General features: G+C 47.7%; 1 protein-coding gene across 3 annotated transcripts in view; it reads left to right on the top strand.

Annotated features, from left to right (window-relative positions):
• The first annotated feature begins 9,193 nt into the window (after positions 1–9,193).
• HCK (HCK proto-oncogene, Src family tyrosine kinase) overlaps positions 9,194–26,831 on the top strand; it is a 32,924-nt gene continuing 15,286 nt past the window's right edge. Inside the window, exons 1-7 of one of the 3 annotated variants that reach the window (XM_081196265.1) lie at positions 9,194–9,444; positions 19,368–19,473; positions 20,889–20,931; positions 21,693–21,792; positions 24,029–24,127; positions 24,949–25,052; positions 26,078–26,266. In XM_081196265.1, coding sequence (XP_081052391.1) covers positions 19,369–19,473; positions 20,889–20,931; positions 21,693–21,792; positions 24,029–24,127; positions 24,949–25,052; positions 26,078–26,266 — 640 coding nt within the window. In that variant the 5' untranslated portion in view covers positions 9,194–9,444; position 19,368. Of the gene's footprint in view, positions 9,445–9,614; positions 9,709–19,367; positions 19,474–20,888; positions 20,932–21,692; positions 21,793–24,028; positions 24,128–24,948; positions 25,053–26,077; positions 26,267–26,831 lie in introns of those variants that run through there. The other 2 variants (XM_081196264.1, XM_081196266.1) reach the window with 2 other exon arrangements.

Below are 26,831 nucleotides of genomic sequence, written 5' to 3'. Positions count from 1 at the left end.
ATCCACACAACATGACCAGTCCAACGAAGTTGACGTTGAAGAATCATTGCTTCAACACTGGTGATCTTTGCTTCTTCCAGTACACTGACATTAGTTCGCTGTCTTCCCAAGTGATATGTAAACATTTTTGAAGACACCGGTGATGGAAACTTTTGGGAATTGGAGCTGTCATTTAAAAGTGGTCCATGTTTCACAAAGGTTACTACCACTTAAGAGCTATGCCTTGCCGATAAGGGTCCGTATAGTTAAAGCTATGGTTTTCCCAGTAGTGATGTATGGAAGTGAGAGCTGGACCATAAAGAAGGCTGATTGCCAAAGAATGGATGCTTTTGAATTATGGTGCTGGAGGAGACTCTTGAGAGTCCCATGGACCGCAAGAAGATCAAACCTATCCATTCTGAAGGAAATCAGCCCTGAGAGCTCACTGGAAGGACAGATCATGAAGCCGAGGCTCCAAGACTTTGGCCACCTCAGGAGAAGAGAAGACTCCCTGGGAAAGACCCTGATGTTGGGAAAGATGGAGGGCACAAGAAGAAGGGGACGACAGAGGACGAGATGGTGGGACAGTGTTCTCGAAGCTACTAGCATGAGTTTGACCAAACTGTGGGAGGCAGTGGAAGACAGGAGGGCCTGGCGTGCTCTGGTCCAGGGGGTCACGAAGAGTTGGACACGACTAAACGACTAAACAACAACAACAAGAGCTATGCAATGTTTGCAGGTTGAAGAGAATTGGACAACATTCCAAAACTGCTAATAAAAATATGGCCCTGCGTTTGCCCCACGCATAATTGAGATGAGATTGAGTAGAGTTGATTTAATATTTGCATTCCTCTTTCCCAAGTGGCTGACAAGAACCCTCGAATTGTAGAGTTGGAAGAACACTGCGATCACTGTAATATCAAACACAATATCATATAAAGCAGACAACAACAACAACAACACCTTCATCAACACAATCAGTACAATTCAGTAAAGTCAAAGTAACTGATAGTAAGTAGATAAATAGGCAGGAAGGTAAACGGTGTTTTCATGCGCTGCTCTGGTTCGCCAGAAGCGGCTTAGTCATGCTGGCCACATGACCCGGAAGCTGTACGCCGGTTCCCTCGGCCAATAAAGTGAGATGAGCGCCGCAACCCCAGAGTCGGCCACGACTGGACCTAATGGTCAGGGGTCCCTTTACCTTTACCTTTCTACAAAGAACTATAGATTTAAAGAAACATTTCAGGTGGGGGGGGCAAGTTCATTGAATCCATGGAGGCTTGTCAGCTTCAGATGTGTTTGTAGGGAAAGGATTACAGTATTCTGGACCTATTTCAGCCTAGTTTGCCCATGTAGCAACATGGTAGAGATCTCAAGGAAGCACCACATGGACTGAGCTTTCACTGAGAAACCTTGAACCAGTTGCAATTTGTGAAGGTAAAATGGGTCAGGGTGGAGAATCGTGTGTGCTACTCAGAGGAAAAGAGGAATATAAATTATAAATTGACGTAGAAGTCCAAATCAGTTTCTTAAACCTTTTGCAATGCCAGGAGCCTCAGCTCCGTTATCTGAAGTACAGTGGTACCTCGCAAGACGAATGCCTCGCAAGACAAAAAACTCGCTAGACGAAAGGTTTTTCCGTTTTCGATTTGCCTCGCAAGACGAATTTCCCTATGGGCTTGCTTCGCAAGATGAAAACGTCTCGCGACTTTGTTTCCTTTGTCTAAAAACAAAGACATGTTTTGTTTATAAAGTTAATTTATTTTCCCTTCAATTTTTGAACTGCTCTTTACAGTATGTGTGACTTTAAAGAGCAGTTAATAAACTGTTGTTGTACCAAATTTGGCTTTGTTTGGAATTTTTTTGACCATAGGAACGCATTAATTGATTTTCAATGCATTCCTATGGGATTTCGTGATTCGCAAGACGAAAAATTCGCTAGACGACAAAACTTGCGGAACGAATTAATTTCGTCTTGCGGGGCACCACTGTAATAATCAAGTGAGCACCTCTGAGCATGTGTGAAATGCCTTTCACTCACCTCCAAGCAGCCACAAACAATTGTGTGTGATTTGCAGACAGCCTCTTGAGTGACTTCCCTTCTAGGAATCGAGAGGGATGACTCTGGTCCAACTGGACTGGCTCTCAATTTTTTAGACAAACTCAAGAGCTAAAGGCAGCCCTGTTTAGGGAAGCTTTTAATGTTTGATATTTTATTGTTCTGTTAATAATCTGTTGGGAGTTGGACTGGATGATCTCTGGGGGTACCTTCCAACTCTACCATTCTACGATTGTAAAGAAAAATACTTGTGGCCAGTGGGCAGTTACTTCACATCAGTGAAGTGGCACAGTTTGTGTTGGGAACCTTCTTCAGCCCGTCGTAATCAGGGCAGTGACCACACAGAGGCGTGGAGGGACTGAGAAAATAACAAAATTGGAGAAGTGCCTTCTTTCTCATGCCAGTGCCTTGTCAAGAGGGGAAAATGACTCATGGTGCTCTCAGACGATGACCCCCACACCGTCCTGCTATGAAGTGTGGGAACTTGAAATAATAGAATCCCAAACTCATCTCTCACACAGTGCCCCTTACCTGTTTATTCAAAATTCAATTTACACCATACCCTCCAACATTTCTCTGATGAAAATAGCGGCATCCTATTCAAAATAATAATAATAACAATAATAATAACAACAAGAACAACAACCCATCCATCTGACTGGGTTTCCCCAGCCACTCTGGGCAGCTTCCAACATATATGAAAACATAACATCAAACATTAAACATTAAAAACTTCCCTATACAGGGCTACCTTCTAAGATGTCTTCTAAAGTTTGCATGGTTACTTATCTCCTTGGTTCACGGGTCACATAACTCCATACCTTCCAACATTTCTCTGATTTAGTGCTAAAGAGGGACACGGGTGGCGCTGTGGGTTAAACCACAGAGCCTAGGACTTGCCGATCAGAAGGTCGGTGGTTCGAATCCCCGCGACAAGGTGAGCTCCCGTTGCTCGGTCCCTGCTCCTGCCAACCCAGCAGTTCGAAAGCACATCAAAGTGCAAGTAGATAAATAGGTACCGCTCCGGCGGGAAGGTAAACGGCGTTTTTGTGCTCTGCTTTGTTTCGCCAGAAGCAGCTTAGTCCTGCTGGCCACATGAACCGGAAGCTGTACGCCGGCTCCCTCGGCCAATAAAGCGAGATGAGCGCCACAACCCCAGAGTCGGCCACGACTGGACCTAATGGTCAGGGGTCCCTTTACCTTTTTAAGGAAAAGAGGGACATTCCATGATCAAATCAGAAAATGGGAAGACTTATGTAAATCTGGGGCTGACCCTGGAAAATAGGGACACTTGGAGGCAGGGCCATCTTACCCATAGGTGCTAGGGGTGTGGGGCACCCAGGCACCGGGCTTTCAGGGGCAACAAGCCGAGAGTCTGGGGCCGAGATTTGGAGTCCAGGTATTGGGAAGAGCCGACAGCTGCTGCCAAGCAAAGTAGAGCCCTCCGAGCGCTGCAGCTCTTCTGCTGCAAGCGAGCGAGGCGCTGAGGCAGCCGGCCAGCTCTGCCCTCCTGCGCACCTGGGATTGGCAAGCTGTCGAAAGGCCTACCCATCTTAAGACAGCCCTGCTGGGAGGGTCCGTTTAAACTACTTAGTTTGATTAATTCAACAATGTTAACGAACTTCATCCAGGGATGCCAGCTTTTCAGAGTTTGATTGTGGTTTACACCTCCAGCAGCCCTTGAAACTCTCTTACCTCTTTGCCCCCCCTAGGAATTCTTAGCCCCCCATAGCTATGAATATATATCCTTTGGGCCACAGCAGCGAGGCTGAGGGGGGGAGGTCTTGTTGTCTGGGCAGCCCAGGAGCTCCAGACACCCTGCCAAGGCTTGCACCCGGGGAGATCACGTTGGTGCAGCAAACACTCCCAGAGGTGCACTCCATTATCTCTTGAGCCGGAGAGATGGCAACATTCGTAGCTACATAAATATAAGCAAAATTGCATTGAGACGGCGTGTTGACGGCCACCCAGCCAGGAGCTGCCGTTATGCACCGGTGCGATACTTCAACCACATTCTGAGTTTCAGTCAGTTAAAAAAGAAATGTTTATGTCGCAGGTCCTTTGCAAGGTTCAGCTCCGAGCAAGACAAGCCTCTGCGTCTCCAGCTTCCAGCACCAACCACAAGCCTCACACATTGCTCCTTCTTGGCCTATTGCTCTCCATTCTAGAATGAGTTGTGAAAAGTCCCGTCCATTTGCCTCTATGGCAACAGAACTCCCTCTTTGGCCATGTAAACGTCCCTCTGTGCTTAACTGACTAGCTAAGGCCATTATCTTACCAAAAAACCAGTATGACCGATTCACCGTGCTTCCTCTTGTAGAATCTAGACTCACAATGGCAGGTCACAGGTGCGCAAGGGACTCACGGGTTATGACCCGTGACTGACCAGCCCACCACCTATAACACTATTTTCAATGCGATCGGCTTGTGCATTTCCTTTCTGTAAATGGTGTTAGATGAGAGATGCTTGTGGTTTCTTTCATTTGCTTAGTCTTTTCTTTTTTGTTTTGTCAACCACGTACCCTGGGGCTTATTTTGGTATAATCAGCGCATAAGGAACAAATAATGAGCCCTGGAAAATGCATTTTGGTGGGGAGGTGTCCTGCAGGACAGCAAGCAGCCCAGGCTTTGCTGTAGCTTCAAAATGCTACTCCAGAGTAATTCTGCTTCAAAGTGCAGCAGCCCTTAACAGCGGCCTCCTCCCTCTATTTTCTGCATGTTCCTGTTTTAAACTTTTAACAGAGAAGCACACCAGCGAGGCTCCTTTCCTCGGTGACCCTAGAACATGACTCTCCCGTGGGCGGGGGTGGGCGGGGGTGGGCGGGTTGGGCTCCAGAGTTGTCATGCTTTTTTGAGCTAGAGAGGGAAGTGCGGGGGGGGGGGAGAGAGGGATGTTTCCTCTTTTCTTCTCCCCAGAGAGTGAAAGGTTGCTTATTTATGCAGTAGAAATAGACTGAAAGAGCATCTTCACCCCCATCGTTCAGCCCAGATACCGAGGTCCAGCTCCAAGGGCCTTCTGGTGGTTCCCTCACTGCGGGAAATGAAGCTACAGGGATCCAGGGGCGGCCGCCGAGACCACATAACACCGCTCTTGAAAGACCTACATTGGTTCCCAGGACGTTTCCGAGCACAATTCAAAGTGTTGGTGCTGACCTTTAAAGCCCTAAAGGGCCTCGGTCCAGTACAGTGGTACCTCGTGTTAAGTACTTAATTCGTTCCGGAGGTCCGTTCTTAACCTGAAACTGTTCTTAACCTGAAGCACCACTTTAGCTAATGGGGCCTCCTGCTGCCATTGCGCAGCCGCTGCACGATTTCTGTTCTCATCCTGAAGCAAAGTTCTTAACACGAGGTACTATTTCTGGGTTAGCAGAGTCTATAACCTGAAGCGTATGTAACCCAAGGTACCACTGTATACCTGAAGGAGCGTCTCCACCCACATCGTTCTGCCCGGACGCTGAGGTCCAGTGCTGAGGGCCTTCTGGCGGTTCCCTCACTGCGAGAAGTGAGGTTACAGGGAACCAGGCAGAGGGCCTTCTCGGTAGTGGCACCTGCCCTGTGGAACGCCCTCTCATCAGATGTCAAAGAGATAAACAATTACCGTATTTTTCGTTCTATAGGACGCACATTTTCCCCTCCAAAAATTAAGGGTAAATGTGTGTGCGTCCTATAGAGCGCATGCAGGCTGCGCCGCTAAGCCCAAACCAGAACAGGAAGACAGAGCACTGCGGAGTGCTCCGTCTCGCTGCTCTAGCTTGGGGACGGCTGCGCGCAAACCTCTGCAGGGCAGCGGGGCGCTGCGCTCCAAAGGCTTCAGGGATCTTTGAGGCTGGCAGTGGGGGAAAGCAGCGCTTCCCTCCACCGCCAGCCCCACAAGGTCTGGTGAATGTACCTTGAACATACCTTGTTTTAGAGGGGGAGAACAAGAAAAAAAATTTTTTTCCCTGTTCTCCCCCTCCTATGGTCTGGTGCGTCCAATGGAGCGAAAAATACGGTACCTGACATTCAGAAGATATCTGAAGGTAGCCCTGTTCAGGGAAGTTTTTAATGTGTGACATTTTAATGTATTTTTAATCTTTGTTGGAAGCCGCCCAGTGGCTGGGGAAACCCAGCCAGATGGGCGGGGTACAAATAATAAATTTTTATTATGTTTATTATTATTATTGTTGCCAGGCAGAGAGCTTTCTCCGTAGTCGCACCCTCCCTGTGGAATGCCCTCCTGTTAAATGTAAAACAGATAAACAACTCTATTATTTCCAGGAGACATCCGAAAGCAGCCCTGTACAGGGAAGTTTTTAATGTCTGAGGTTTTATTGTGATTTAAATATTTTGTTGTGAGTCACCCAGAGCAGCTGGGGAAATCCAGTCAGGTGGGTGGCATATAAATAATAAAACAGAAATCAACATATAGATGGTCATTAAATGAAGGATTATTAAAGAAGCCAGAGCTATAGGGGAAAGGGGTGAAAGTCCTAAAAGACTACGGTACTTTGAAATAAATTTAAGCAAAGGGACAGACTTAAATATGGTACAGGATGCCGGCAAGGCAGTAATAAGAGGCTTCTTTATATACAACAAAACACTTCCCAAAATAAATCAGAAAACAAGAAGCAAGAGGTAATATAAGAACTTAATATGAATGAAAATAAATGAACTGAAAAACTGGGAAACACGGTTGTAATGCAGACTATTAAAATGCTACAAACAGTTATCAATTCTGACTCTACATGAAATTAAAATATCCTAAACGGAAAGAGTCTGAATTTGCAAACAAACCTGGAAGATTGTTACTGTGGCAATTAAAGAAAGAAAAGAAATCTAATGTGATTAACCCACCCACCAGCCGCTGACACTCTGGAGGGAAAAAAGATGGCGACGTTTTGGTTTTAAGTGACTAACAAAGCAAAAATTGCAACACTGAGCTGGGTATTTGGTGGCTGGATTGGCCGACCACAGGTAGCCCGTCTAGCACAGCATCCTGCTCCCAGAGTGGCGAATCTGATGCTCCAAAGGTAAGGCCATGAGCAGGATGCGGCCGCAAGAGCAGTGGAGGGAGTTAGGAGCCAATGGTGGCCTCATCCTACGTGATTTGGGGGTGTTCAGAAGTAATAATAATAACAATAATAATAATTTATTATTTATAACCCCCCCCATGTGGCTGGGCTTCCCCAGCCACTCTGGGCGACTTCCAAAAACAAAAAAAATTAAATACTGTAATACATCAAACATTAAAAGCTTCCCTAACCAGGGCTGCCTTCAGATGTCTTCTAAAAGTCTGGTAGTTGTTCTTCTCTTTGACATCTGGTGGGAGGGCGTTCCACAGGGCAGGTGCCACCACCGAGAAGGCCCTCTGCCTGGTTGCCTGTAACGGGACTTCTCGCAGTGAGGGAACCGCCAGAAGACCCTCGGCGCTGGACCTCAGTGTCTGGGCAGAACAATGGGGGTGGAGATGCTCCTTCCGGTATACTGGACTGAGGCCGTTTAGGGCTTCAAAGGTCAGCACCAACACTTTGAATTGTGCTTGGAAACGTCCTGGGAGCCAAGACCGGTGTTATGTGGTCTCGGCGGCCGCTCCCAGTCACCAGTCTAGCTGCCGCATTCTGGATTAGTTGTAGTTTCCGGGTCACCTTCAAAGGTAGCCCCACGTAGAGTGCATTGCAGTAGTCTAAGCGGGAGATAACCAGAGCATGCACCTTTCTGGCAAGACAGTCTGCGGGCAGGTAGGGTCTCATCCTGCGTACCAGATGGAGCTGGTAGACAGCTGCCCTGGACACAGAATTGACCTGCGCCTCCATGGACAGCTGTGAGTCCAGAATGACTCCCAGGCCGCGCACCTGGTCCTTCAGGGGCACAGTTAACCCATTCAGGACCAGAAGGGGCAAAGTGCATTTTGGATAGCAGCCCCACCCCACATTTCTGAAAGATGAACAGCAGCACATTCCACACAAACATCTGGCGCTTATTTTCTCCGAAGGAAGTCCTGTTGGTTTCTTCAGGAGTTAACATTCCAGTAAGTCTGGTTAAGGCAGCACCCTTATTTGAACGTGTAGTTTGTGATTTGGATATGAGCAGTGCAAGTAACGACAGGGGTCCAGTTGTGGAGTAGGGCAAGCAGAGAAATAAGCTGCTTGCCCGGGAGGGAAAGCACCGTTCCCTCCTCCCCTATCTCCCCCCCCCTGCACCTGCCGCAACCCTTTAACCTCTTGAGAACATCTATGCAGGGTTCACATTTCCATATTGCAAGGCAAAAACATAGTAAGAGCTTGTTGTTGTTGTTTAGTCATTTAGTCGTGTCCGACTCTTCGTGACTCCATGGACCAGAGCATGCCAGGCACTCCTGTCTTCCACTGCCTCCCGCAGTTTGGTCAAACTCATGCTGGTAGCTTCAAGAACACTGTCCAGCCATCTCGTCCTCTAACCTCTCCATTCTGAAGGAAATCAGCCCTGAGTGCTCACTGGAAGGACAGATCCTGAAGCTGAGGCTCCAAGACTTTGGCCACCTCATGAGAAGAGAAGACTCCCTGGAAAAGACCCCGATGCTGGGAAAGATGGAGGGCACAAGGAGAAGGGGACGACAGAGGATGAGATGGTTGGACAGTGTTCTTGAAGCTACCAACATGGGTTTGTCCAAACTGCGGAAGGCAGTGGAAGACAGGAGTGCCTGGCGTGCTCTGGTCCAGGGGGTCACGAAGAGTCGGACACGACTAAACAAGAAGATGAAGATGAAGATGAAGATGAAGAAGAAGAAGAGGAGGAGTTAGGAGGTAACCTGAGGGTCATCTAGTCCAACCCCCTAAAACGCAAGAATCTTTCGGCCATCACGACCCTGAGATTGAGAGTCTCACGCTTCACCGACTGAGCTAAAGAGTTCTAGTGTTAGGAGGAGAGAGGAAGGAAAACGCTTCTATCCAATTTAGCCATGAATTTGCCTAGTCTCCATCCGAAGGGGTGACCGCCCTTTGCCTCTTGCGAGAGTGAAAGGTAACTACAGTATTTGCTGAGAGAGAGCTCTCTTTTTAAAAAGTGGAAGGGCTGGTGGGGACGAGGAGCCTGGGGGGCGAGGCCTTTGGGAAAGAGGCGCGGCCGCCGTGGGGCTGGGCGGTTCTTAAGCGCGCGGCTTCCCCATCGCGGGCGCGTTGGCTTCTGCTTCTGCGGACCGTGAAACCGTCGGGGAGGCGCAACAACTGCTGTTTTCCTGCTTTGCTGCAGCAACTGCACGGGGCAGAGACCTTTCCCTCTCCCCTTGCCGGGCATTTTTGTGGGGTGCGTCCCCCCCCCCCGAGGACTGCGTACAGGCGAGAGCCATTTTGGAGATGCCCCTGGCCCCCGAAGAGGCTCTAGCGAGCGCGCAGGAGCTGCCGGGCTGCTGAGAACGCGCCGTCGAGGGAACGTAGGAAGGCGGCAGGCAGGTGAATCCGCGGAGGGACGGCGGGGACAGGGGGCAGCCGCGAGCCTCCCCTCCCTCGGCAATGGCAGGAAGGAGATGGGTCGTAGGAGGGAAGCATAAGGAATGCTTAACCCGGAGTCTTGTCTCTGTGTTTAAGGCCCTGGAGCCTGTGGAATGATAAGGCAGCGGAGAGCGTTCTCTAGAGCATGTGCAGAGTTTGTTTTCCTCTTTCCCCGAGTCATCACTCACCTGCGCTTTCGGCTCACCTGGGTAGTCGTGAGCCTCGGTACTTCTCTGTTGCGAAGCAGTGGCGTAGCGTGGGTTGTCAGCACCCGGGGCAAGGCAAGTAATTTGCGCCCCTAACCCGTGGATTTGCGCACCCTAACCCTAACCCCCAGATGTTGCACCCGGTGCGGCCGGCCCCCCCTGCACCCCCCCCACGCTACGCCACTGTTGCGAAGGCTCTGGGTGCTTTGATCAGGCGTCTCCTTTTTCAGGGGGTTTGTAGGGGACATGCCCCCCCCCCAAAACCCTCTGTTGTTTGCATTGTATAGCTCATAAGTCACCCCACTGAATTTCAGCGGCTGTTGCGGCAGGAGCTGAACCTTGCAATCCAAAACATCTGGAGGCTGGAGGGCGCCACGTTGGAGAAGGCTGCTGGAATATGTAGCCAGGTGGTGAAAGAAAGGAGTTTCACAAGGACTCAACTCACCCTTTCAACTAAATGTATAGCCCTCAACCATGCTATTCAGTGTGCACCTGAGAACGTGCTGTACACTGCAATTGAACCGGAGTTAAGTCGCGCAAGCTCTGGTGCCCTAAGGCTTTTCAGCAGATCATAGTTTCTAGAGGCACAGCAAAGATATTCTAAGGGAAGGAACAATGGAGGAAATCTAGCATCTTGAGTCTGTTTTAGTCTGTATTGCAGCTCGGGGTGTGTGTGTGTCCAGCTCTGTCCTTCTGGTTGTTTATACACACCTCCCGCTCCCCCTGCAAAAGCTGCAATCCACTGCTCACCCAGTTGGTGGGGGGATACAAGTACCTGTATTTTTCTTCCAATAGTTGTGTGAGGAAAGACTAACCATTGGCATGGCTGCCTCAGATTGTTAAAAAGGTAAAGGGACCCCTGACCATTAGGTCCAGTCATGGCCGGCTGGGGTTGCGGCGCTCATCTTGCTTATTGGCCGAGGGAGCCGGCGTACAGCTTCCGGGCCATGTGGCCAGCATGACTAAGCCGCTTCTGGCGAACCAGAGCAGCACACAGAAACACCGTTTACCTTCCCACCAGAGTGGTACCTATTTATCTACTTGCACTTTGACGTGCTTTCGCACTGCTAGGTTGGCAGGAGCAGGGACCAAGCAGCGGGAGCTTACCCCGTTGTGGGGATTTGAACCACCGACCTTCTGATCAGCAAGTCCTAGGCTCTGTGGTTTAACCCACAGCACCACTATGGTTTATTAAAATCACACACACACAAACTTTGTCCATAGGTATAACTATGGTTTCCAACAAACCATGGCTTGTTATTGGGTTATGAACCTTGGTTTGTTTTAACTGCAGCTTGTCATCATGCTTAAACTCAACACCCCCTCCTGAACCAAGGTTTGTTTGGCCAGACCACCTCAATTGCAGGAGCAACTGGAAAAACAACAACAAACCTTGGATAAATAAGCCATTGTTTGTCTGATTGTCTGTGCGGCAACTCATGATGAACTTGTAGTTTGTCAAACCACGGTGTAGTGTTACATGGAAACCAGACAATTTCCTCCTCCAACACTGCTGCTTTGGGGGGTAAAAAACTGAGCCCACATCTCCACCCAGGGTCTTCAAGGAGTTTGGAGTGGAATGTGCACCTAATATTCTTATTGTTGTTTCCTTAGTTTTGGCATATTTGAAAATCATCTCTCTTCATCTCTCATAAATAAAATGAAATATTGGTTTGCTTCTGTGACCAAATGGCACGTCACAGTAAACCATAGTTGATGGTGGGTTGTCCTGTCCCCTCAACACACAGAGGAAACAAACCGTGGTTCCTAGTGTCAGGCGCATTGCACATAGGTCTAGGGCACAAATTTGCATTAGCTATTGCATAATGCATGAATGCTTCTGAGCAAATTGTGCAGAGTGTGTTGTGTGTGTCATAGACATATCTCCACTGGTCTACCCCCTAACAACGCTCCTGGTGGGTGAAGTATGTCCATTGTGGTTGGTTTTGCTCCAACAGAGCACGAGGTCTCTTAGAGGCCAAGGGATGCTCAGCGCATGGGCTCCGGAAGGCCAGGGATGCTCATGTGAGCCCATCAAGATCTCACAAGAGCACTCCAGAATTGGTGCACCAACAGGGCTTTGCCCCCCACCCCGCCCCCCCTCCAAGCAAGGCAGAGAGCTGAAGAGCTCATACCACGCTGTTTCTGCTTGGCTTACGTGGTGTGGAAAGAGCTTTCAAGCTCTCGGCTTTGCTTGCATTTAACTTGCAGAATTTCAACCAGCCGGCCCCTAGCCACATATGGTTGAAATTGTGCGATCTAAGTGGCCAAAAGATTTGATTGCATATTCTCTCTGCAAATGCAGGCGGCTTTAGCGTGACTCGGCAGCTTTGATGTTTCAGACGGTGAGCCCCTGCTGTCACTCCTCAACTTCAGCACACCTTGAAAATATTCCCTGTCTCGTCAGCACCATTTTATTCGAATCGATCTCATAATTTGTACTTTGCCCACTTTTGCCAATTAAAAAATACTTGTGCAATGGTGCTTAAGTGGAAAAATGTGTTGATGCAAGTCTTGAAAGACCTACACTGGCTCCCAGTACGTTTCCAAGCACAATTCAAAGTGTTGGTGCTGACCTTTAAAGCCCTAAACGGCCTTGGTCCAGTATATCTGAAGGAGCGTCTCCACCCCCATCGTTCTGCCCGGACACTGAGGTCCAGTGCCGAGGGCCTTCTGGCGGTTCCCTCACTGCGAGAAGCCAAGTTACAGGGAACCAGGCAGAGGGCCTTCTCGGTGGTGGCGCCCGCCCTGTGGAACGCCCTCCCATCAGATGTCAAAGAGAAAAATAACTACCAAACTTTTAGAAGACATCTGAAGGCAGCCCTGTTTAGGGAAGCTTTTAATGTTTAATAGGTTATTGTATTTTAGTGTTTTGTTGGAAGCTGCCCAGAGTGGCTGGGGAATAAATAAATTATTATTATTATTATTATTATTATTATTATTATTATTATTATTATTATTTAAAAAACAGATTTCCTTCTTTCTTTTAGAAAAGTGCAACATGCGCCCTTTCCAACTGGGACAATTTCAGGCAACTTTCATGCCATACTTTTAAAGTTCTGTGATACCACTTTAGACAGCCCTGTTGTATTCCCCAAAGAATTTTGGGAGCTGTAGTTTGTGAAACTTGCTAAGAGACACCCCCCCATTCCCCTCACAGAACTACAATTCCCAGAGTTCGCTATGAAGAGAGATTGGCTTTTAAACCATTCTGGGAATTATAGCTCTGTGAGGGGGATGAACCTCAGTAATTTTTGGACTTTTCAGACAGGCCCCCTGGAGTTAGAAAGTTTGAGAAGCCTTGGCCTAATCCCCTTTTAAAGTCACAAAGCTGTGGAGGCCATTATCTCATCGTGTGGCAGTGAATGCAAAGAATTAAATTCCCCACCTTTCTTTTTTTTCTTTTTTTTGGGGCCAACGGACCCATTTGGAAACTTCAGAAGGCTCCGGGGGCGCCAGTCACAAAATGGCTGCCGTTAGGCAGGAGCGTAACACCTAATAGCTGCCACATCTAAAAGATCAGGGAAAAAAAGAGATTGGGGACCCAAAATTGAGCAAGCATCTCCTACCCCCCTGTCTTGGGCATTGTAGTTTTTTGAGGGTATATTTACTGGAACACTTGTGGCCACCATAGGAAAAAGGAGCTGGCAGGGCCCCTGAATCAAATTATGCACTGTGGGGAAAAGTCTTAATTTCCCGAGAAAGTTCTTCTTCCTCATGCAAAAGCATGGTCAGTGCACAGGGGCTGCCTTGTCTGCAGATCTGATGAGCCAAAAGACAAGTTCTCTTTTTAAATTATTTTTAAACCACTGCTAGGAACCAAAGGGGACAGGGGTGGTACTGTGGGTTAAACCACAGAGCCTAGGACTTGCCGATCAGAAGGTCGGCTCCCGTTGCTCGGTCCCTGCTCCTGCCAACCTAGCAGTTCGAAAGCAAAGTGCAAGTAGATAAATAGGTACCACTCTGGTGGGAAGGTAAAAGGTGTTTCCATGCGCTGCTCTGGTTCGCCAGAAGCGGCTTAGTCATGCTGGCCACATGACCCGGAAGCTGTATGCCGGCTCCCTCGGCCAGTAAAGCGAGATGAGCGCTGCAACCCCAGAGTCGGCCACGACTGGACCTAATGGTCAGGGGTCCCTTTACCTTTAAGGAAAAGGAGGAAATTCCGGGATCAAATCAGAAACTGGGATGGCTTCTGTAAATTTGGGCCTTTCCCTGAAAAATAGGGACACTCAGAGGGTCTGATCTAGCTTAGTTTGTTCTACACACTGACAGCTGACAGCTCAGGAAGGCCTACCTGGAGATGCTGTTGGCCCTACATTTGCAAATGTGCAATACATTAAAATGCTTAATATTGCACTGTTGTCAGTTTGGGGGGTCAGTCTGGATGATGTCCTGAGTCCCTTCCAGTTCTTGGGGTCCAAATGCTTGTTTACAAAGCTATTGTACTACCAACCTTACTATATGCTTGTAAAACGTGGACCACTTATAAACGCCATCTCCAACTCCTCAAAAGATTCCATCAACGGTGTCTCCGAAAAATTTTACACACCACTTGGGAAGACAGGTGAACTAATACCAGTGTACCAGAAGAAGCAAAGATCACCAGTGTTGAAGCAATGATTCTTCAATGTCAACTTCATTGGACTGGTCATGTTGTGCGGATGCCTGATGATCGTCTTCCAAAGCAACTACTCTATTCCGAACTTAAACATGGAAAGCGTAATGCTGGTGGTCAACAAAAGAGGTTGAAAGACTGTCTCAAGGCAAATCTAAAAAAATGTAATATAAACACTGACGACTGGGAAACACTGGCCTGTGAGTGCTCCAGTTGGAGAACAGCCTTTACCAAAGGTGTCCTGGGATTTGAAGACACTCAAACTCAGGACACAAGGGAGAAATGTGCTAGGAGGAAGGCATGCTTGGCAAATCCACACTGTGATCAACTCCTGCCCGGAAACCAATGTCCCCACTGTGGAAGGACGTGTAGATCCAGAATTGGCCTCCACAGTCACTTACGGACTCATTGTTAAAATAGCATTTATGGAAGACAATCTTACTCAGCTACAAGTGATTGCCAAAGAGGAAGAGGAAGAAGAAGAAGAAGAAGAAGAAGAAGAAGAAGAAGAAGAAGAAGAAGAGAAGAATCTGACAGAGGAATTCGCCAAACTAGTTAGACCAGGGGTCTGCAACCTTTAAGACAAAAAGAGCCACTTGGACCCGTTTCCGAAGAAAGAAACAACTGGGAGCTGCAAAACTCGTCATTATAAAAATAACTTTTTGTCACTTTTTTATTATTTCTTTGTTTGACCCCTCAGAATTACTCCTCCTCATAGAAATAAACGTTAAATTAACAAGTTACCTTTTTTTGTGTGTGTGTTCTTCACTCCCCTTAAAAACAGTGACCAGCGTACATGCCCCCTTTCAATGCAGTGACCAGCGTACATGCCCCTTACAATGTAGTGGGCGGGCGGGCGGGAAGGTGACATTGGGACGGTGCGTGACTAACGCACGCACCGCCCCCATGCGATGTCACAGCCAGTACAGCGCCCGCCACAGTGGGGAGTGTCGGGGCGCACAATGCGCCTCCTCCCCTTGCTAGTATCCGCCCCGGAGCCGCGGCAAAGGTGTAAAAGAGCCACATACGGCTCCGGAGCCGCAGGTTGCAGACCCCAGAGTTAGACAATTCTCTTAGGACAATGACCTCTGCAGGCCACTTAAGCGTCCTGGTCAGCACCTCAAAAAATGAGCTAGGTTGCAAGAACTACAACTGAGTGGTGGCACCATCTGGGCAGATAGGTGCCCCTCATCTCCTAGCTGCTAGGTAGGAGAACAACTGCCAGAGTTTTGGGGTGTGAGCTGAGCTGGAAGCAGGCAGGAAGCTGGATACACAGAGACCTGCTTGCTCTGTGCTGGGTTCAAAGCAGTGACTCATTGAGACGCAAGATCCTTTGGGGTATTCATGCTGTCAGCCCCTCTTATCTTATGCTCAGGTTGTAGATACAGCCGTACCTTGGTTGTTGAATGCCTTGGTACTCGGACGTTTTGGGTCCCGAATGCCGCAAACCCAGAAGTGAGTGTTCCGGTTTGCGAACGTTTTTTGGAAGCCAAACGTCCATCACAGCTTCCAATTGAGTGCAGGAAACTCTTGCAGCCAATCGGAAGCTGCACCTTGGTTTTCGAGCATTTCCGGGAGTTGAACGGACTCCCAGAACGGATTAAGTTTGACAACCAAGGTACCACTGTGTGTGTAAATAAAGCCATATATGCAAAAGACTAGGGACGCAGGTGGTGCTGTGGTCTCAACCATTGAGCCTCTTGGGCTTGCTGATCGGAAGGTCGGCGGTTCAAATCCCCGCGGCGAAGTGATCTCCAGTTGCTCTGTCCCAGCCTTCCAACCTAGAAGTTCAAAAGCATGCCAGTGCAAGTAGATAAATAGGTACCGCTGTGGCAGGAAAGTAAACAGCGTTTCCATGCGCTCTAGTTTCTGCCACGGTGTTCCATTGTGCCAGAAGCAGTTTAGTCCTGCTGGCCACATGACCCAGAAAGCTGTCTGTGGACAAACGCCAGCTCCCTCGGCCTGAAAACGAGATGAGCGCCACAACCCCATAGTCTCCAGGGGTCCTTTACCTTTTACATATACAGTGGTACCTCGGGTTACAGACGGTTCAGGTTACAGACGCTATAGGTTACAGACTCTGCTATCCCAGAAATAGTACCTTGGGTTAAGAACTTTGCTTCAGGATGAGAACAGAAATGACATGGTGGCGGTGCAGCGGCAGTGGGAGGCCCCATTAGCTAAAGTGGTACCTCAGGTTAAGAACAGTTTCAGGTTAAGAACGTATCTCCAGAACAAATTAAGTTCTTAACCCAAGGTACCACTGTATCCAAAATACCTCAGTCTCTGCTGACCTTCATTCTGAGGAAATTGAACCCTGAGTAAGTGCCCGGAAAGCCTTGGCGTTTCCCCGCTCAGAGATTGAGGTGGCGTGAAACAGCACTTTATAGCAAAAGAACTTCCCGTTTTGAAGTTCTGCTTGTGCGAACCCCTGCAAAGTGACAGGCTGAGCTAGACGGACCAGTGTGTGGAGCGACTTATGACAGTGCTGCAAACAGGGCTTAATTTCCCCGAAACACACAGTTCTACCCCAGCAGTGCCTTGGTCTATTGTCCCAAGTATGTTCAGAGGCACTTTTGGCCTCTTGTTGCATGTCACCCTTCCCCGGCTTCTGACCAGCGTTCGAAATTAGCCAGGCGCCAGGCGCATTTTGCGACTGATTGCAAGCAGTTTGAGATGTCTTGGCGACTCAAGATTTAAAATTGCTGCCACTGGCACCGAGGGCGCAAGAGGAGAAATGCCTCCCCGATGTTTTGGGGGCAACTTGCAGCCGTGCCGGCCAGAGCTGGCGCGAGTTGCCACGCAAACGTCTGGAGGCCGCCATTGCAACAAATGCAATGTGTAAAGATTGAAACCCAAAATGCTGGCAGGCGGAGGCCAATTGAAACCGGTAGCTTGTGTGTGTGCTTCTTCCTGTCCCCGGAGAGAGAGAAGAAACTTTCTCTTCCTCCTAACCAACTTCCGCTGCGCCGAGGAAAGCTTATCTCATACCCTTGTGGCGCCGCTTTGGGCCGGTGGCCGAAATTCTGTTCCCTGTGTGCCATGCCTCTGGATCCACTGGGTTGAGAGCGCCTTCTGCTTTTCAGAGGCTGAGAGGGGATGTTAAATGTCTACAGGGGATCATGTCAGCGGCGAAGGAAATGGCCTTTCCCCACTTGCCTCCTATCACAGCTCTGTGGTTATTGTGGTGGCCATGGTTCGTAGGGAGATAATGCTCTAGGGTGAGTGTTTTTCCTGAGAGCGTAAGGTGTTAAGAATAGTCTGCTATTCATGATATGTGGTGGGAATGTAGAGAAGTAAAAAAATTCTGGGAAATGATATATAATGAGTTGAAGAAAATGTTTAAATTAACATTTGTAAAAAAACAAAACAACCAGAAGCATTTTTGTTAGGGGTTGTAGGAAAAGACCTGCCAAGGAAAATAAAGAATCTATTTACATATGAGACATTAAAAAATTCTGGGAAATGATATATAATGAGTTGAAGAAAATGTTCAAATTAACATTTGTAAAAAAACCAGAAGCAGTTTTGTTAGGGATTGTAGGAAAAGACCTGCTAAGGAAAATAAAGAATTTATTCATGTATGCGATAACAGCAGCAAGAGTCTTAATAGCACAAGGATGGAAGAATGAGGAAATCCCGACAAAGGAACAGTGGCTAGAGAAATTGATGGATTATGCAGAATTGTCCAAGTTGACATATAAACTGCGGGACAAGGACAACTGTGACTTTAAAGAAGAATGGGAACTTTTTACAAACTACTTAAAAAAACAACAAAATGAATAGGACTCCTTGGCAGGTTTTGAATAAACACACACAAATTTATTGATTGTTAACATGATAGACAGAGAATTTGAGGATCTTTACAATTTTACAATGTGCAGAGAATAACATGTGTTGAAAAATCAGAGAGAGGAGCTGAGGGAAGTCTTGGGGGTTCTTCCTGGGGTTGCGGAAGGGGGAAAGGGGGGGGGGACAATGAAGATGATATGTTTTGATAATTTGTTATGTTGAAATTCTTAATAAAATGATTTAAAACAAAAAAAAGAATCGTCTCCTGGATCAGGCCAATGGCTCATCTGGTCCACACTCCTATTGTGCAAGCCGGATTCATGCGCAAGGGCGTAGCACCACATGAGTGAAGGCCTCCACCTGAACAAACCATAAGCGCACAGCCAACACTTCCCTGCACACAGAAAAGACATGGGGAAAAAGTTGGAGGCAAGATCCTGAAGGGCTTGCTTTCTGTGTGCAGGGAACTCAGTTTCCACTCCCGAATTTTTCACCTGCTGCGCAGCCTCACAACTCTGACCATCTGTAGGGAAAATTCCTGTTCCTGATAGCAGCAGGAGCACCGCCGCTGGGTTAGTCTTTTAAATATTGCTTTGCCTATTTCAATAGTGATGGACGGGCCACGGGATTAGCTTGAAGCTTCCAGAATTATGTTGGCTTGAGTTACAAGGGCAGAAGAAGAAAGGGTCTGTTTGGGATGCAAATTGGGTGCAGCTCAACTCGGACGCTGAGGGGGCTGCGCTAGTGGATGCAAACTCTGAAGTTTATGGTTGCCCACAAAAGCTCACAGTGTTACTATTGGTTTGCAAAGCCCTTAACGGCTTGGGACCAGTTTACTTGTGGGATATGCCCTCTTGACTGCACAACATCCTACTTGTTCTGCACTTGCAAGAAACCAATCTGTTAGTGTGGCAGCACCTGCACTTTGGAACTCCCCGCCACTTGACGCCTTGGCTGTACTTTTTGACAGTTGACTTAAAACATTGTTATTTAGGCAAGCCTACAGACGCGTCGAAGTTACACGTCTTTTATTTCTTTTTAGCTGCTGTTGATTTTAACAATCTTCTGAATATTTTAAAACAACTGCTTTTACTTGTTTTAATCAGCAATGTTAATGTTTTGTTTTATATCTCTGTAAACCGCTTGGAGATTTCCTTACCATCAAGTGGTACATAAATTTTGTTAGATAAATAAAGAAAAACACGTATTTTCGTCTAGAGCCTGGGCTTAGAATCTCTTCTCTCTCTTTCTCTCTCTCCCCCCCCCCCCAGAATGGGCTGCATGAAATCCAAAGAAATCAACCTCAGTGAAAAAGTCTCAGGAACTCGCCAGAGCTTGGGTGATCTGAATAATTACATGCCAGACCCCACTAACCCTGTAAGTCTAAATTACTTGCCAGTCTCAAAGAAAAAGTCAAGAGAGATACCGTATTTTTTGCTCTATAAGACTCACTTTTTCCCTCCTAAAAAGTAAGGGGAAATGTGTATGCGTCTTATGGAGCGAATGCAGGCTGCGCAGCTATCCCAGAAGCCAGAACAGCAAGAGGGATTGCTGCTTTCACTGCGCAGAGATCCCTCTTGCTGTTCTGGCTTCTGAGATTCAGAATATATTTTTTTCTTGTTTTCCTCCTCCAAAAACTAGGTGCGTCTTGTGGTCTGGTGCGTCTTATAGAGCGGGAAATACGGTATTTTATGAAGTGTTAAGGGTATTTAACGGAGTGTTAAGAACTTTCTGATGGTAAGGGCTGTTTGACAGCACAACAGATTCCCTCCAAAAGTGGATGACTTTTCCTTCCTTGGAGGTTTTTAAGCAGAGGGCTGGATGGCCATCTGTCATGGATTGTTTAGCTGTGATTCCTGCATTTCAGGGGGCTGGACTCGATGACCTTTGGGGGTCCCTTCAAACTCTTGAAGCATTAGCTTTAAAGGCTGGTATATTTGTGATGGGATAAGCTTTTTGGGGGTTAGAGATCACCATTAAAGGAAGCAGTCTCTAAGCCGTAAGAGCTTATGGCATCTTCTGTAAGGCCAAGAGAAAAGAGCACACCAAAAATATCAGGCCAATATAAGTTTGAATAGTGGGGGTGGTCCCTACTCGCAAAAATCAATAGTCAGTTGTAACAAGAATTACTCCATTTAAAAGTATGTATTCTGACTAGAATTACAAACTCAAATAGAGTTATGACTGTTTTACAATTTATGTTAATTTAGAATTTAAATGTATTTTCATGTAATATTTGATACTTCCAGCTGATGAAGGTGAATACATCGAAAAAGGGCTCTGTCCCGGTTTCTGATCCGTCATTGACTTCTGACTTGTGCTAAATGGTTGAAACTAAGACCTTCACGTCAAATATGACAATGGACTAACATGAATTTATCTCTACTCATAAACTCTTATCTCTAATTCTGTAACGGATTATTGTGTTGTACATATCATTATGAGTTTGAGTTTGTAATCTCTATTTGAGTTTGCAATCCTCGTCAGAATACATACTTTTGAATGGATTAGTCATTGTTACAATTGACTATTGATTTGCGAGTAGGGACCACTCCCACTATTGAAACTTATATTGGCCAGAGTTCTTGGTGTGCTCTTGGTATAGTTAATAACAAGAACTCCATCTTCCGTAAGGCCGGCAGTGATGTGACCTGTCTCCTGAAACAGCTGGAGGGCACCAGTTTGGCAAAGCGTGCTGCAGAGACTGTGGAGCAGACTGAGGATTAGAAATGCTGTCTTGCGAAGGTTCTGTTTTCCTGTTCATAAATTATTTCTGTTCTCTTGCATCCCAGCGTGGCACAGCACCCAGCAAACCGAAGCCTTCCGTAACCGATGGTATGTATACCTGCTTCTATGGTCTGTCTTGGCGGGAGGGAGACACATAGATCTATGGCCCCTGGCCTACATCAGAGAGCTGTGTGCTGCAAAGACATATGTCCCCTTGTCACCCAGGGGCTCAGCTTTCCTCATCCATAAAAAGATAAAGGGTAGAGGGACCCCTGACCATTAGGTCCAGTCGTGACCAACTCTGGGGTTGTGGCGCTCATCTCGCTTTACTGGCCGAGGGAGCCGGCGGACAGCTTCCGGGTCATGTGGCCAGCATGACTAAGCCGCTTCTGGCGAGCCAGAGCAGCGCATGGAAACGCTGTTGACCTTCCCACCGGAGTGGTACCTATTTATCTACTTGCACTTTGACGTGCTTTCGAACTGCTAGGTTGGCAGGAGCAGAGACCGAGCAATGGGAGCTCAGCCCGTCGCGGGGATTCGAACCGCCGACCTTCTGATCGGCAAGTCCTAGGCTCTGTGGTTTAACCCACAGCGCCACCCGCGTCCGTTGTTCCACATCCATACCTGCCTATCAACCAGCTGGTTTAATTTGTTTTATTTTGTAACGTTTATATACCAATTGCAAAAACAAAAATAAAAAATTGGAGCGGTTTACAAAAAAGAAAAAAAGATAGAAGAATAAAATCATCAATGAGGAAATTCAGCAATAATAACTTAGCAATAATTTAGCTGCCGGCGAAGTGAGGTTTGTCCCTGCATCCAGAGTAAACACTGTGTTTGTGTGAATACAACCCTTGCTCTTCTCGCAGGAACAGAGGAGTTTATCGTTCTGGCTCTTTACGACTATGAAGCCATCCACAAGGAAGACCTGAACTTCCAGAAGGGCGACCATCTCAAAGTCCTAGAAAAGTAAGTACAAGACGCCCTCTAGTGCAGCTGTTTATTGAGCGAAGGTGGGGAGGGAGTCTAATCTGGGAGTAAGTGTTGGGGGGGCCTGATCTGCTGCCTGCTTTCTTTGGGAATCTGGCTGACCCAATTTGTTATATCCTATCGGCTGGATCCCCGTAAGTGTTAGGGCAGCTCTGCAGGGGTGGTTTTTTTGCCTTCTTTCAGTTTGGTGTGAAAAATCCACCCCCGCCCCTCGCACAGTAAGAGGTTAGGGTTATCTATTAGTTCGTTTGTGTTCTTACTAAATAGCATAAAAATATGTTTCATATATAATACAGTACACTTCCTGGTGGCTATTTGCAGATTAGTTGCGCCGCAGAAGGCGTGCTGGGGAGACCACACATTCAAGAAACGCAAAATAACTTTTGCTAAGGTTTTAGCTACAAAAACTCCTTTTACACTAAATTACAATATATCAATAATCACGACCCATTCACCAGGGTCCTGAGAGAGCTGCATGCTGCTCTTTATATACCATACCCAACAGCTTATTTACCACAACTTAACAGCACCTGCTATACTGCTCCACGGCTGTAAAACTAGGTCATGTTATTTGCTCTGGCCTTTAAAGAAATACACACCTCGTGGAACCATAATGAACCTTCAAATTTAAAGAGACCATTCAACACTTCTATGCTACAAGTCTAAGACACAGAAAGCCATAGCGGTCAACATTTCCCTTTTTTAAAGGGAAATTCCCTTATTCCGAATAGGATTCCTCGCAAGAAAAGGGAAAAGAAAAGGGAGAAGGACATGGGTGGCACTGTGGGTTAAACCACAGAGCCTACGACTTGCCGATCAGAAGGTCGGCGGTTCGAATCCCTGCAATGGGGTGAGCTCCCGTTGCTCGGTCCCTGCTCCTGCCAACCTAGCAGTTCGAAAGCACGTCAAAGTGCAAGTAGATAAATAGGTACCGCTCCGGTGTGAAGGTAAACGGCGTTTCTGTGCGCTGCTCTGGTTCGCCAGAAGCGGCTTGGTCATGCTGGCCACATGACCCGGAAGTTGTACGCTGGCTCCCTTGGCCAGCAAAGCGAGATGAGCGCCGCAACCCCAGAGTCAGCCACGACTGGACCTAATGGTCAGGGGTCCCTTTACCTTTAGCTTTATGCAGAAAGCATGTAGAGGCATTCATATCTCTACACTACAAAGCAACTGTGGCTGTATACCTCTTTACCAGCTGTTGCTTCCTTCCAGGGTATTGTAGTTTGTTTATGGTACTGAGTTGTCTGTTTCCAGCTCCCTTTGACAGATCCTAAGCTTACCTAGCAGAGGTATTTCCCCTGGGAACAAGGAAAGATTATAAAACCTGTTTAAATCCGTAGCATAGGTAGACTTGCCCCCGGAGAATCCTGGAATTCCCAGCACCCTTTACAAACTGCCGTTCTCAGTTTTCGTTGGGGGGAGCCATGTGCTTTTAATAATAATAATAATAATAATAATAATAATAATAATAATAATTTATTATTTATACCCCGCCTATCTGGCTCGGCTTCCCCAGCCACTCTGGGCGGCTTCCAACAAAATATTAAAATACAGTAATGCATCAAACATTAAAAGCTTCCCTAAACAGGGCTGCCTTCAGGTGTCTTCTAAAAGTCTGGTAGTTGTTTTTCTCTTTGACATCTGGTGGGAGGGTGTTCCACAGGGCAGGTGCCACCACCGAGAAGGCCCTCTGCCTGGTTCCCTGTAACTTGGCTTCACACAGTGAGGGAACCACCAGAAGACCCTCAGAGCTGGACCTCAGTGTCCGGGCTGAACGATGGGGGTGGAGACACTCCTTCAGGTATACTGGACCAAGGCCGTTTAGGGCTTTAAAGGTCAGCACCAACACTTTGAATTGAATGCAGCCATAGACCTTTGCAGCCCATTCAGACAACTACATAGACACGTGTTGGTGGACCCTGGGAAAGTCTCTGGCTCATAGCCCTTGAACCCTTGCCACATACCCTTTAAGATGCATTTTAGCATCTACCCAAGCACAGCATCTTATATCATGCCTCAGTTACGTTTTGGCCTTTGGCAAACCTCAGCAGCAAGCGGTCTGCATTGCAGGGGCGTCGCTGCGTGGAATGCCTCTCTGAGCACCCGTTTTTGAACTTGCCATTTGAGCGTGTGATTGCTCCTCCTCAGTGACAGAAGATTGATATTCTCGACCTCTTTCCTCCCCCCCTTCCTCTCTCTTTCTTTCTCTCTGCAGCTCGGGCGAGTGGTGGAGAGCCAAAGCCCTCTCGACAGGCCAAGAGGGTTATATCCCCAGCAACTATGTCGCCAGAGTCAACTCCCTGGAGACGGAGGAGTGAGTCTGCTCTGCTGCTGGGGGGTGGCGAAGGGGGTCTTCTCTGCATGGCGCTTATCTAGGACTGCAATTAAAGTGCCCTTTGTGCTGGGGGTGGGGTGGGATAGTGAACAGGGGCAAAAGACCCTCTCCACCTAGCCCTGCCAGCTTCCACCAGCATAGAATTCACTAGTATCAACCCAAGTGTTGATGGATTTTCACAAGGACTTAAAAAAATAAATAAGAAATTAAGAAAGCGGACCAAAGGCTCTTTATGTACGCCACAGCAGCGGCAAGAAACATGCTTGCCCCAAACTGGAAACTGCAAGAAATTCCTACTATTGCAGAGTGGCAGACAAAATTGATGAGTTATGCGGAGCTAGCCAAACTGATGGGAAGAATTTGGGATCAGGACAATCAGAGGTTTCAAGAAAGTTGGAGTAAATTTATGATGTATATAAAGGATAATTGTAAAACTTTAAAAAGACTGGCAGGATTGAAATAGCTCTTACAATGTGTGACAGATAGAAGGTTAAAAAGTAGAATACGCAATATAAGAAAATAAGAGATACCCACTGAAGGGAGGGAGGGAAGTCGCACGCTCGGCAGAGCTAGAGGTATTTATGTGATTTAATGTATTGTATTGCAAAAGTATGTATAAGGAAAATAATAAATACAGAATTGCAAACTGATGTGGAAATGTGGAGAAACAAACTAAAGTTTGGGAAAATGAGAAACTGAAATGGACCGATTTGCCCCTGCCTGCTTGGGAAGGTGCGCAGCGCATGCAAAGCCAGATCTGGCTTGCTCACCCTCCTGTCTTGTGACTGTTGCCCCCCCAGGTGGTTTTTCAGAGGCGTCAGCAGGAAGGATGCTGAGCGGCAGCTGCTGAGCCCTGGGAACGTGATAGGCTCCTTCATGATCCGAGACAGCGAGACAACCAAGGGTAAGTGGTGCTGGTTCGTGTGTGCGTGTGCCAAATCAGCTCTTCCCCACAAACAGCTGGACCTGCTGGAGAACAGATGCCCTGTTGTTCAGAGAGGAGCTGCTCGTGTATAGAAATAGCCTGCTGGATGCTTCTGGAAAACCCACAAGTGGGGCAGAGCGGATGTTGTTCAGTTTGCTTTCCTCTTCCACCGTCCAGTGGCATAGCAAGGTCAAGTGGTACCCAGGGCGGAAAATTTCTTGTGACCCCACCCCCACATTGAAATTTATTTATTTTTTGTGCCTGCAAAAATGGTTTGACTTTACAGTCATACCTCATGTTACGTTTGCTTCAGGTTGAGCGTTTTCAGGTTGCGTCCTGCAGTGACCCGGAAGTACCGTAACGGGTTAGTTCCGGGTTTTGCCGCTCACGCATGCACAGACATGCAAAATGATATCACGCGCATGCACAGAAGCAGCGAATCATGACCCGCGCATGCACAGACGTGGAGACGCGGGTTGCGTTCATTTTAGGTTGCAAACGGGCCTCCGGAATGGACCCTGTTCGCAAACAGAGGTACCACTGTATTTCATTTTATTTTGCGGAGCCAAAGTTGTGGGGCTATTTAGTTGTGAAGTTGCTGAGCTTTTTGGGGGGAGATCACACACCCTACAGCCTGCACACCAAAACCAAAGCGTCTCTCACAGACGTTGAGTGCCGCACAGCATTTTGTCACCCCCCCTCGGAGGTGGCACGCAGGCCAGACCGCAACCCACCTTGCAACGCCTCTGCCAACATCCTGATACACCATCTTCCTTTCCCCTCTCTTCCTGTGGGGCAGTCCCAGAGTGGAGGGTTTGGGCAGGCCCCACTTGTTGTGTGAGCCTCTGCAGTGCAGGGGGTTGAAACTGGGTTGGGGAGGAAGTGCTGGCGATCCAGTGTCACTTTCCAGTTCTCCCTCCTCCTGCTGCTGCTGCTGCAGGACAGCTTCACCCACCTCTGCTCCCTGCAAGCTTTTCCCTATGTGTGACTTGCAGGAGGAGGAGGAGGAGGCGCTGCCAGCGACAGGGAGGTTAGATGGCCAGGTTCCTGCCTGGTGCTTGAGGACAAGTCTTGCCCGGCGCCTGAGGACAGGTCCTGCCGTGCCATCTGTATCTCTTGCTTGAGCAGGATGTTCTTCCTCAAGGACCACAGGAGACCCCCAACGGCCACTTGCAATCTTCCCCAATTCCTGGGTGAGTCAAGGCAATCATAGGGCAGGGGTCAGTAGGCTGACTTGTGAGGGTTGGGCTTGAACATAGGAAAGACAGACTCTGGCCTGGTTTGTGTGTAACACACAGTTTAGGAAAATGCCGTATTTTTCGGTCTATAAGACGCACCTAGTTTTTGGAGGAGGAAAACAGAACAGCAAGAGGGATCTCTGCGCAGTGAAAGCAGCAATCCCTCTTGCTGTTCTGGCTTCTGGGATAGCAGCGCAGCCTGCATTCGCTCCATAAGACGCACACACATTTCCCCTTACTTTTTAGGAGGGAAAAAGTGAGTCTTATAGAGCAAAAAATACGGTACCTTTTCATTGTTCAAACCCAGCCTAGTGGTTTGTTTCCTGCCAGCAAACCACAATGGGGAAGCCATGGCTTGCTGGTTAACAGACCTTGGCTTGTCTTAACTATGGCTTGGAATTATTGGCCAAACCTATTTGGTGTTTTGCAACTTTCCGACTAGTTGCAGGACCTTAGCCAGAGTAAACGCAGAATCCATGGAAGCAATTGGTGACTTGGCTGCAGACAGGATGACGAAGCA

Source organism: Podarcis bocagei (genome assembly GCF_964188305.1).
Source record: "Podarcis bocagei genome assembly, chromosome: 5".
NCBI classification, from domain to species: domain Eukaryota; kingdom Metazoa; phylum Chordata; class Lepidosauria; order Squamata; family Lacertidae; genus Podarcis; species Podarcis bocagei.
This window is presented reverse-complemented; position numbering and strand designations above follow the sequence as displayed.